The following is a 13143-nucleotide window of genomic DNA, read 5'->3' on the forward strand; positions in this document are numbered from 1 at the left end:
CTCTCCCCTTGAGTTCCCATATATGTTTTACTAGTTACTCTTCTATTTTTACAATGATGGTCTTATACAGTATTTGTTCTTATGAGACTGTGTTAGTTCACTCAGCATAATGCTCTGCAGTCTCTCCAAAGTTATGTGGCATTTTTCAAAACCATTCCTCCTTAGTGCTGCATAGAATTCCCTTTTAACACCTAAAGTAGACAGTATATACAGTAAAGTACCAAAATCACTGCATATATTTATTTAGAAGTTCTTAGGTGGTGCAAATGATTAAGCCCTTGGTGGCTAATGGCAGTTCAAGTCTGCCAAGAGAAATCCTGGAAGAAAGATTTCTCAACATATACTTAAAAAATTAGCCATTGAGAAGCCTACGGAACACAGCTTTATTCTAATGCAAATGGGGTCCCTACGAACAGGAATTAACTCAAGGTTAATGATTTTTTCCTACGTTCCCATATAGCATCTAGCTACCTATTCATACAGCTCAGTGGATTTTCATATCTATGCAACTGAAAAAACCCCCAAATACAACACCCCAACAGAAACCAACCCAACAAAACTCCCCCTTTGCTGCTGAGTCGGAACCAACTCATAACTGACCACTGTGCTTTCAAGAGGGAGTGTCCATCTTTCTCCTGTGGAGCCCCTGGTGGATTCAAACCTCCAGAGACTCATGGCCTTTGTGTTAGCGGCACAATGCACTATGGGCGCCAACACCAGTGCCCTCTATGAAACCAGCACACAGTTAATCAGGTCATTATCTGAAACTCAAAAGCACTTCCTCTAGTTGTCTCTCTCTCTCTCATGGTTCCCTTATCCACCACCCACTGCTGTGGAATCTGTTCCTATTCCTAATGACCCTTCCTTAGGTTTCTGAGACTGCAGTGAAGTTGCCCTTCTTTCTTCTAGGGAGCAGCTGGTGCTTTTCAAACTGCTGATCTCTTTATCAGAAGCACAACATGTTATGCACTATGCCCTCAGGGACCTAGATAACCACTGACCTACCCCACTAATGCTGGAGATGAGTTTTTATCAATCACATAAATGATTAGTTACTGTATCTTTATTTTATTTTAGTCATTTAGTATCTTTAAATATGGATTCTCCTCTAATCTCTGCTTCAGAATTCCTATTACAAGATGTTGGCTTTCCTTCATTTCATTCTCAATGTCTTTATTTATTTATTCTATTTTTCTGTGCTAGCTTTCGGTGATGATTTCCCTAGAACTATATATGTAGGTCACAAATCTATCATTCATATACTCTCTCCTTCATGTTATTGAACTTTTAACACTTTTTATTCAGTTCTGGCCATTCAATACTTTAACTTATCTGCTGTGATTTTAAATGTCTAGATTTTTCATTTATTGAAATTCTATCTGGTTCTGTTTCAAAGCTACCAACTATTTTTTTCAGTGTCTTTTTGATTCCATGTTTTATATTTATTTTGCTAATTTAAAAAATTTGTTTTACTACCTGACGCTCTTTAAGGCCTAACTTTGTGGTTTACTCCTTGCTGACATTTGTGCACATTTACTTTAGAATTCTGAACTGTGAGCTTAGTTTTTAGCAGCATCTGATTCTGTAGGAATTTGGGGTTGCTTGGGTTGAAAAGGTGTGCCTCAAGAAAAATCTTGCATTTGCATTTGCCAGGTTCCTTGTGGGTAAGGCAGCATAGAAAATTTACTATGTTAATCTCTTTCACTCCTCAAACAATCAGAAAGCATGAGCTTACTCCAATCGTGTGTGGAGTTTTCTTTGCCACCCAGATTCTGGTCTGAGGCAGATAATCTTGTCTTCATTATACTAATTTACCAACTTTTTCTAATCTAATCTCTTGCTGAGTGTATACGTGTATATACATGTGAGATGGTAGTCTCTTGAGGGTTCTAGTTTTATGTGTACTGTCTCTATTCCGACTCCCCTCCTGCTCCTGAGTTCTGCTGTCACACTTGATACGTGCCACTGAGTCAGTTCTGACTCATCGACTGTGCACATCATACTGAAGTCATGCACAGTCTGTGGCATCTTCCCCACTGCGGCTGCGCATGAGCCCCCGGGTGCAGGTTCTTTCCCAAGCATGACCTTCTCTAGGGACTGTTCCCTCCTATTAACACCCAATGCATGTGAGATGGAGTGTCATTCTCCTTCCCTCCAAGGAGCATCCTCTGGCTGCACTTCTCCAAACACAGGTTTATTCTTTGGCACTCCATGGTGTACACATATTCATAGCCAGCAACAAGTCAAAGGCATCACTTCTTTGTTCTTTCTTCTTTACTGTCCAACGTTCACATCCATATGAAGCAACTGAAAATACCATGGCTTGTCAGATCCTGAACTGACATCCTAGGTCTTTAGCTCTTTAAAAGAGTCCTTTACAGCAGACTGACACATTGCAACAGGTTGTTTGATTTCTTGATTGTTATTTACATGGGTACTGATTGTGGGCCCAGCTAAAAAGAAATACTCTGCAACTTCAATCTTCTTTTAAGTGATGTTACTTATTGGTTTAATTTAGAGGACTGATTTTATCAATAACCAAGGTTGTATCATCTGTATAGCAGAAGTTGTTAATGAGTCTTTCTCTCCAATCTCAATGTACTTCCCCTCACCCCCATATAGTTCTATTCTAACAGATGAAATTCTAGATAGTAGAATTCATACTACTCTACTATATGGTTATAGTTCTACCATATACTGCTTGTTGTGAACTATTGAAATGGAACTGACTCGTGGCTGACCCTCTGGTGGGTCTTGAAGAGGCAGTAAATCACACGGAAGGAGCGTTCTCATCTTTCTCCCATGGAGCAGCTGGCGGATTTGAACCACCTGCTTTGGGTTGGCAGCACAACTCGTAACCACTAAGCCACCAGAGATTCCTACAGATTGAATGTCGCTTGTTGCAGTCAGAACTGACCCATAGCTGACCCTCCAATGGGTTTTCAGAGGCCGTTAGTGCATGGGAAGAAACTTCCTATCTTCCTCCCATGGAGCAGCTGGTGGGTTCAAATTGCGAGCCTTTGGAACTGAAGCACAGCTCCTTACCACTATGCTCTATCATAGCTCCCTACAGATTGAATAGGTATGGTGAGAGGATACAACTCTGATATTAAACCTTTCTTGCTATTAAATCACGTGGTATCTTTCTGTTCTGTCAGAATGATTGCTTATGGTCTATGTACAGATTCTGCATGAGCACAGCTGTTTTGGAATTTCTATTCTTCACAATGTTGTCTATTAATTGTTATGATCCACACAGTCAAATGTCTTTGTGTAATCACTAAGATAGAAGTTAATATCATTCTGGTATTTTCCGCTTTCAGCCAGGATCCACCTGACCTCAGCAACATATCCCTCATTCTACATCTTCTTCTGCATCCAGATTGAACAGGCTATTCCTTATTAACATACTGCTCCAGTTACTTTGGAATTTTCTCCTGAAAATTTTAACTTCCATGTGTTATTAATGATATTGCTCAATAACTTCCACAATTGCTTGGATCATCCTTCTTTTGAATTGGCGCAAATATGGATCTCTTTCAAGTTGATTGGCCTGGAAACGGTCTTCCAAATTTCTTGGTACAAACCAGTGAGACCCTCTAGGGCTGTATCCACTGAAGCATTTAAATTGGCAATCTGGTACTTCCTGGAGCCTTGTTTTTTGTCAACGTCTTCTGTACAGCTTGAATTTTCCCCTTCAGTACCATTGATTCTTGATCATAGCTAACCTCCTGAAATCGGTAAGCACTGAACAAATTTTTTATTTTTTTGTGTGTAATATTATAGGAACACTTGTGTATTCCCTCCTCCTTTCTACACCCACCCTCGCCCCATTTACTTTTACTGTCAAACATCAGCTGTGCATGAGTGGATGGATTTATATCTGAGATCTCAATTCTATTTCAGTGATCTATGAAGTACTTCAAGAATGGAGGGAGTCCAGCAGTAGAAGGTTTGGATTTGTCCGAAATTCTTCCTTTGGGTCAACAGCATGGTATCTTGAACAGCCCTGAGGGTGTGCTGAAGAATATCAGCTGTCTGATCAGTGCATTTCTTCCAAAGATCTTGCAGATACTGCTCTGTATGACAGCAACTGTATCACACATCCTTGATCAACAAGAAAAGGGCACTGACTGGTGCTCAAATATGTATCATCAAGGTTGCTGTTGGTTTTTGTTGTTATGGGGAGGTAGCTGGTACATTTAAGCAAGAGGAAGGAGTCCTGGTGGCATGGTACTTAAAGTACTTGACTGCTAACCGAAAGGATGGCAGTTCAAACCCACTAGCATGCCATAGGAGAATGAAGTGGCAGTCTGCTTCTTACAGCCTGGGTAAGCCTTTGAGGAAGTTCTAACCTGTCTTAGAGGGTAATTTTGAGTTGTAATCAACTCGGTGGCAACAAGTTTATTTTTGACTAAAAAAGTGCATTTGTTGATTTACAGGGGTAACAACTTCTAGGAATGATAGTCTTCTACAAGTATACATCTTCAGAAGTTTTCTTGAGTTTTATTTAGTAGTTATAAACTGGGTAGCTGGCACTGTGGATACAAAAGTGAATAATGTGTAGATCCTACCAGCATGGAGAGTGGACTAGTAGGAGTTGACCTTATTTTTTTTATCATGTTTAGCGATAGTTTTTATCATGATAGCGATAGTTAATTTGCTTGCAGGGATCATGATCCTGTGTTTCCAGAGATCTATAGTAGTCTTCATCTTTCACCAGTGGTCATACAGCTGGTAAGGAAATTTTGCCAGTAGAATTGAAGCATGTCAGATTGATTTGTAACTGTGTCACCTTTTTTATGCATGGATTCCTCTAACTGCCACAACAAACTGATAACATTTTTGCATTTTCCTTTGATTTAAATATGGTTCTGTTTCAGATTCTAATACTACTTTTTATCAGGGTATCAGATTTTCATGGAACATAATTTCTACTAAAATCATAACAAGGTTTATTTTATCCCATTGCCTCTTGGCCATGTGATTTAACATTCACTCTATTGTAGTGTTTGTGTTGACTTCATAATTTTAAGGTGGAGTTTAGGTTTTAATGTATTTAATAAAGATCATAATGTAAAAGTTTTAAAAGAAAAAAAGGTCATGTGTAAAAATAAGTAGTCCAAGGGAGCTTTGGTGGCCTAGTGGTAAGAAGCTGCACTCCAATACTGAAGGCATGTGGTTTGATTTGAATCCAACAATGCACGTGGGAGAAGGATGGGCAATTTCCTCCCGTGTGATTAATGACCGTGTTTAGAAACACTTTTTTTTCTTCTTCGATGTATTACCATCATTTGCAGCAACATGTTAACTACCTCTGAAAACCTGACAGGGGGTCAGCTAAGGGCCACTTCTGACTCGGTGGTACACACAACAACAACAACAACAACAACAACAACAACAACAACAACATGTCACTGTTACTACTACCATAGCCTCTCTATTTTCAAGAGGCAGCTCACCACAATGTGTATGAATGATAACAATGTTAATAAAAAAAGAGGAAGTTTGAGAATCTCTTTCCTGTATTTCTAATCTTGTGCTCTCATTCTGGAAGATGTCCTTAATGTCATCCCACAACTCATCTGATCGTTAGTCACTGGTCATTAGTGTTCAATGCACCAAATCTCTTCTAAGATGGCTTCTAAATTCAAGTGAGATTTACTCAAGATTGTGTTTTGGCTCATGTGGGCTTCTTTTCATTTTCCTCAGCTTCTATATTCAACAAGTATAATTCTAAAACCATATTGTTGTTGTTGTTAAGTGTCGTTAAGTCATAGACGACGCATAGTGACCCTATGAACAAAAGACCTGAACATTTGTATAACTTTCACAGTTTCTACAGGTTCACAGGCTTTCTGGAGGTAAGCTATTTCGGAAGTGGATGCCACTCCTGCTTCCAAGCTTGTATAGCTTAATATACCTTAATACATTGAGTCTCTGTGTAGCTAATTATGCTGTTTGACAATAGTAATTTTGTTTCTTTCCGTTCATTCCATGCACCTTTTACATCTCTTGCCTTTTTGTATGTGCATGTTTGATTTATAGTGAAAATACTAAATACAAGGTTATGACAGGCATCCTTTCCTTGCACCTTAATGAGACTACTTCAAGTAGTTCATCTTTAATAATAATGTTTATTCTTCACCAGGTTATGGACATTTCCTTCCTAGTTGAAGGATTTTAATCATAAATAATAATACTGGAAAACATTTAGAAAGTATACATCAGGCACAATACATTGCTCTAAGTACATTATACAGATTAACTCATTATATAGTCACATCAAATCTTTGGGTCTAAGTAATGTGAGGCGCAGTAAGTAGTTAAAGAATCTGCCCAAAGTCAAAGGCATATTAGAGTTTAAATAACAAGTGTGTTGTTTACCCCTTTTAAACAAGGGGTGTTGTTTATCACTTTTTCTGTGCCACTGCTTAGAATGCATACTGTATTTAATGAAATGATTTTGTGCCATTTGATCTGATCTTATGGTTTTTCATCCAAATTGCTACTGTGGAAAATTACCCTAATAAAAATTTTAAGTCATTCTTGAATATGTGGGACACACCCAACTTGGTCATGTAATATCTTCCTTTTAAAAATACATTGCTGGGTTTCATCTGCTAGTATTTCATCTGTAAATTTTTCATTTATTCGAAAGTAAGGATGACTCATAATTTGTCCTTTCTTCTGATGATTTTGGTACATAAGCTATACTAATTACATTAATAAATAAGTCAGGGCTTGCACTTGGTGATATTTCAACATTAATTATCCAGCTTAAAGTATTTTTCATAGGAGAGATTCTAGGTCCTTAGCTGACAATGATTAGCATCACATGTGTCAATTATAGTACCAAGAATAAAAGAATACATTTTTAAAGGGGAGAGGGCTGGAGGGGCCTCTATCACTGTCAAAAATACAGAAATGCTTAATTTACCATGAATGTGATTCATATCTGACCGCCTGCTAGGTTTTCAGAGGCTGTAAACTGTATTGGAGGAGATTGCCTATCTTTCTCCCTCAGGGAAGCTGGTGGATCCAAACCACCTGCATTTGGGTTGGCAGCACTGCTTCTCACCCACTAGGTCACCAGAGCTTCCTGTTTACATACATTCCCCGCCCCCTTATTTAGAAAAAGAAAAACCTATTGTATCTCTCTCTTAGCTGCAAGGCATCTCCCTAGGTAGGCACAGTGACTACAATGTTAGACAAAGTTAGACAAAGAAAAATTTTAAATTTGTTAAAAAACGATTACTAATTAGAAAAATCTTACCATAATGTAGAGCTGTTTGACCTTCATTGTCCTAGAAAAGAAAGTATAGATTTTAGAAGTCAAAATAACAAAAGTAAGAAAGTACATAAGTTATATTCTGGCATCTAAGACATCTGATATATCAAAGTTCCATAAGTTTATCAGATACAATTGAGTCAATGGAACCTCATGGAAATATGACCAATCAAACTCTCTGCAGGGGAGACTAGGGGAATGCAGAAAGGCAATTTATGAAACATAGCAGCTACAGCAGCAAAATAATCAGATCTACAAATAAGTCAAAGGTAAGAGTTGTTTTAAGGAGTTAAAATGTACCAGATTGCGTGTCCAGTTAATGATAGAAACACTGACACTGTATAACACTAACTTTGTAAAGTATTAGAATATTTTTTCTAATTTAGTCATCAAATCTAAGAAGTCTATGATTTATAATGAGAATGAGTCAGTAGCTTTTTTTTTAAAAAAAAATATTACCATACTAGTTTATTTATAAAATTTCAATATGTTGTTTTCCAGAATAGTTTCTTCCTATTTCCCTCAGAGTTGGTAGCTTTTTAATCCCATTTCAAAGAGACACAAATTTCTGGCTCATAATGTCAGACATTACATTTTAAAATATTTTATTTTTTTAATTGTTTGCATGTAATCATTCATATACATTGTATTTCATGCATATATACTGTGTTTTATACAATCTTTCCTTTATGTTATGTTTCATTTATATACACTGCCTCTTACACAATCTTTGATATATGCTGTTATTTTATAAAATTACTATGGGTTCATGCCTTTATCACTCTGTCTTTTCAAGTCCTCATTGAATCTCTCCTATTCCTCCCTACCCCACCTGCTCATGAACCTCTGCTATCCTAGTGATTTCCCCCTTTCCTCTTCCCCTTTAGAGCAATTATACACATCTTGCTAAGTTATCCTATTTTCACAATAATGGTCTTATGCAGTATTGTTCTAATGAGACTGAGTTATTGCACTCAGCATAATGCTCTCTAGACTCTCCCATGTCATAGAGTATTTTAAGACACTGTTCCTTTGTGCTGCATAGTATTACATTATATAAATGAACTACAATTTTTTAATTCATTAGTTCAATGATGGGTAAAGACTGATAACTCAATAACAAAATGGGCAAAAGAGATGAAAAGACTCTTCAAAAGAAGACATTCAGACTGTCAACATATGAGGAAATGCTCAAAATCACTGGTAGTAAGAGGGATGCAAATCAAGTGGGGGAAAAAGAGAGAGAAAAAACCTGATGGTGGTGGAGAATCATTAATGGACAAAGTGGTTGGGTTTTTTTGTTTTTCTGTTTGTTTGTTTTTTAAAAAAGGAGATGCAAATCAAAACAACAATGAGATATCATCTCAGCCCAAAAGCAGTAGCAAAGTTTAACAGGACAGAAAATAATCAATGTTGGAGAGAACAAAGAGAAATTGAAACTCTCAGGTATTGCTGGTTGGACTGTAAAAGGTATAAACACTCTTTGGAAGTCAGTTTGGTGTTTCCTGAAAAAGTAGAACACAATGTATACCCATGTTTATCATGGCTTTATTCACAGCAGCAAAGAGTTGGCAACAACCTAAGTGCCCATCAACAAACGAATGGATAGAGAAGCTGTGGTATATTCACACAATGGAATACTATGCTGTATTGAAAAACAAGGAATTGTTATACAAAATGGGTGACTCTGGAGGATATTATGCTGAGTCAGACATCTCAGTCACAAAAGGACAAATACTGTATAGTGCCACTGCTGTAAAACAGGACTGACACTGGGGTTGGGGGGAACCTAAGAAAAGAGGGGATAAATAATGTATACTACATTGAAACAGATGAGGGAGAGAATTGTTTAAAGGAATATATGATTATATTGTCATGGCAGGAGTCCAGAATGAAAGCTGCATAGCGGAGTGGACTGGGGAGGAGGGATTGTATAACAATGAAAGAATTTTTTTCTTACTTTTCAAAGAGAAAAGTGAACTGGGGCGGAAGGGTGGGCAGGGAGGAAAGTGTTCAACAGTGAATGAATGGAAATTCAAAGTCTCTGTAAACTTTCATTAAAATTAATTAAAAAAAGAAAACTTAAAAAAAGATATTCTTTCTAACTATATAAACACTACTGATAGCATAATCGATCATTTTTCAGCAGTGCTATAAAAGTCTGTCTTGGAGGATGTAACCAGTGTACTCCTTTGTGGCAAAGACAGTGAAACTTTGTCTCACACAATTGGGCATTGTCACAAGGAACTGCCCTGTGTAATAAGACTTCATGCTGGGAAAGTGGAGGACCAGAAAAAGAGAGAAATACCCTCATCAAGATGTATTGACACAGTAACTCTAACAATGGGCTCAAGCATATCAGAGGTGGTGAGGATGACACAGGATACGGCGAGGTTCAGATGTGTCGCTCACAGGATCTCTATGAGTCACAGTTGTCATGATGCCACCTACCAACAACAGCATTCAAGTTGAGAGCAGTCAATCACATTATATGAGCAACAAATAATCAAGATTAAGCACAAGTGTCAAGTAGAATTTAGTCATTAGTTTGATACGCACTCAGTAATATGCAAGGCCATTATAATTTCCCTGGTAATTAATTTTCACTACCTTCTGGAAGGAAGTACTATGACTCAAACTAGTCTTGATTACCCTGTATTTGCCTTTCACACTTTCCAAAAGTTGTTTTGGGGGTAGGGTTGTGTGTGAAGTTTGGGTTTTAAAAATCTATTGGCTATGTTGTTGTTGTTGTGTGCCATCGAGTCAGAACTGACTCATAGTTGACCCTCCAGTGGGTTTTCAGTGGCTATAAATGACATGAAAGGAGGGTGCCTAGCCTTCTCCCATGGAGTAGCCCGTGGATTTGAACTGTGAGCCTTTGGTAAGCAACAGTTTCTTACCACTAGGCCACCAGAGCTCCCTATTGGCTATGGTTCTCCCTGTTTAATAACTTATGTGGGAAAGAAAGACGCTGATACAGAAATATCGTGTGAGAAAGATTAGTCGTAGCTTAAGAAGTCTCAACCCTTAAGAGGCACTTGGCAGAGATGGGAACTGGCTTGAATGAGGTAGAAAGGGGTACCATTTTGAGGAAATGTAGTTTTATTTTTCCCCCAAGAAAGAAGATCTGATTTGATCTGGAGGTAAGTATGTATTGTGGGGGTGACATGAAAGAAGTAGCTTAGAGAGATCCTTGGGATAGAGTAGACTTTCTAAGGTACAACAGGGGCTAAGTTTAAGATGCCCATCAAACATCATGAAGACAATAAACTGCAAGGCAACTGAGCGATAGAAAGTAGCAGGAGAAGGGAAAATCTAAAAGAAAATTTCTGCCTCTCTTTATCTTTTCTAGATACAGTCTCTACTTTGTCCCATTTCGTGTTTCTTAAGGACAGGTAGGGGAGAAAGCTGAGGTCCCTCAAGTGACCATAATCCAAGTGGTGCTTCAGCATGACAACTTGTTGTGCTCTGGAGTATTTTGTCTTGCCTGGCCAGAGCCAAGGGCAATTTTGCAAGAACCGTATAGTCCATTATGGCTTAAGACTCACATCTACTTTGCCAATTCCCAATGTTAACCAGTAAAAGTATGTGTGTAGGTTTGCATGTGTGAACACACATTTACACACCAACACTTGTGTTTAAATGTGAATGTCCAGCAATAGAAAGTAAGTTTGGGAAATCAATCTATAGCAATTTTAGGATTTTTTACTTAAGGCATCCATCATGCAACTTGTATATTCCACTTTTATCCACCTTAAGAAAACAGATTTCTTGCTATTTGCGAGTAACCCATATACTTCATCACTGTGCTTATATAGGCTCACATAGTTACTTAGCTCCTTTCAATTTCCAATTTCCCCAGGAAATTGGAAGAATAATTACAGGTACACTTATTTTACTTGAGTTCAGGGAGAAGTGATTTTAATGTACTGGTTGTGCCAGCTGACACTTTTGTTGATTCCTTCTTCATGTGCTTTTAAACTTTAGATTGTGAATTCCTTCTCATTATGAAAACCTTGCGCTGAGAGTTTGGCCTCTATAGATTTCGCTCTTATTTCGGCCAGGTGCCCTGAAATGTTATTGTTGCCTGACGTCCTTTATGCTGATTTTTTAGTTTAGGGATTTCTGAACACTGTTATGTAAATTTTGAAAGGGCAGCCACCCACTTCTCTACTCTTAAGACCTGGGACAGAGGCCAAGACTAAGTCTCTGGGTCAACTCTGTGCTGGTGGACAGAATTTTTTAAATTTTCGTTTTCAAGAGAGTTTAGTTTTCTGAGAGTGCTGGGTTTGATTGTTTGGTTTTTTTTTTTTTTTCCTTTGGGCTCTCCACCTTGCAGTTACTGAGACTGGAAAATCTTTTCAGAGGATGCTGCTGTTTTTATGTGCCACTGAGTTGACTATCACTCACAGAGACACTATGGACAATGGCTCTTACCTTTGCCCTATCCTTAGCCAGCCTCACCATCTTCCACACACCTGACCCCGTGCCATTGTCACTTTGTCAATCCATCCATCTAGGGTCTTCCTCTCCTGTGCTGGCCTTCCACCTTTCCAAGTCCTTCAAGAACTCATCCCTTCTGACAACCTGCCCAAAGTATGTGAGACAGAGTTTCAGGGCAGCCTAGTGTTGGCTAAATGTACCACTTGGTAAAGTTTATATTTTAAACTTTGACTTAAACACTTACTACGATGTATTTTAGGTTGGCCCTGAGAGGGTAACCTTGCTTCTTTCTGAGCTCTGCTTGTGATACTGTACTCAGCATCTCTAGGAGCTCTGTCATGAGAAAATTATCAGATAACTTAGTCTGGAATCCTGTAGAGAAATGCTATTCTCCTAACATGTAAGAGTTTACGTTCTTCAATAAATCTTTCTTGATATCTGAGGTGGGGTTTAAAACCCTCTTTTATAATAACTGAGGAATAGTATGCAATAAAAACATAATTCTCTGTTTTTTCCACAAAGGCTATAAACTTTTATTTTATTATTTGTGTGTGTGTGTGTGTGTGTACAATCGGATCTGATTGGTACAGGAGGAGACTGTCCCTCCTCCAACAGAGCATCTGGTAGGTACGAACAGCAAGCACCTGGGCTATAAACTTCTGTAGGCAAATGGTGTATCTTTTATCTAGTGTCTAGTATAGTATGTACTCAATAAATGTGCATGAAGTAATGCATAGATAACTTTAATCTTTCAATATTGCTTTACTCTTTAATATCTTAATTTTTATTTTATCTAAATCCTCATAAAGCATTCCCCACATATTTGCTATTGCAGTTATTATGTACCATCACGTAGGAACTTGGTAACAGCTGACTCTCCAGGAGGTTTTCAGAGGCTGTACACTGCATGGAAGGAGAGACTGCCCATCTTTTTCCCGCAGAGCAGCTGGTAGATTCGAACCACATATCTGCTAGTGCAACTCCTTACCTGCTAGGTCCCCAGAGCTCCCTGGATAAGTACTGGTAATTTTAATTTCAGATCTACACTACTGAAAATCAAAAGGGCCGAACTAGCTCAGCATTTCTTAAGCTCAAGGAACTGAAGAAAAAATTCAAATCTCGAATTGCTATAAATAAGGATGCTTTCGGCAGAATGTTAAATGATGCAGGAAGGATGGAAAGAACATACTGAATCACTGTATCGAAAGGAATTGGCAGACACAGAAGAACTTCATGAAACAACATATGAGCAAGAGCCTATGGTGATGAAAGAAGATGTTCAGGCTGCTTTGAAGGAAATGGCAAAAAAATAGGGCTCCAGGAATAGATGGTATATCAATTGACATATTTCACCTAATAGATGCTGCCCTGGACGTGCTCACCAAGTTGTGCCAAGAAATCTGGAGAAC

The 13143-nt window shown here is 38.2% G+C and overlaps 1 protein-coding gene across 1 annotated transcript in view; it reads right to left on the reverse strand.

Moving 5' to 3' along the window:
* The window catches only part of LOC102843525 (acyl-CoA-binding domain-containing protein 6-like), a 336108-nt gene that overhangs the window by 33404 nt on the left and 289561 nt on the right, over positions 1 to 13143 (reverse strand). Inside the window, exon 7 of the mRNA XM_006887775.1 lies at positions 7277 to 7307. Coding sequence (XP_006887837.1) covers positions 7277 to 7307 — 31 coding nt within the window. The remainder of the gene's footprint in view (positions 1 to 7276; positions 7308 to 13143) is intronic.

The sequence above is a fragment of the Elephantulus edwardii genome, unplaced genomic scaffold (genome assembly GCF_000299155.1).
Source record: "Elephantulus edwardii isolate Elephantulus edwardi_28Jun2011 unplaced genomic scaffold, EleEdw1.0 scaffold00061, whole genome shotgun sequence".
In the NCBI taxonomy this organism is placed as follows: Eukaryota; Metazoa; Chordata; class Mammalia; order Macroscelidea; family Macroscelididae; genus Elephantulus; species Elephantulus edwardii.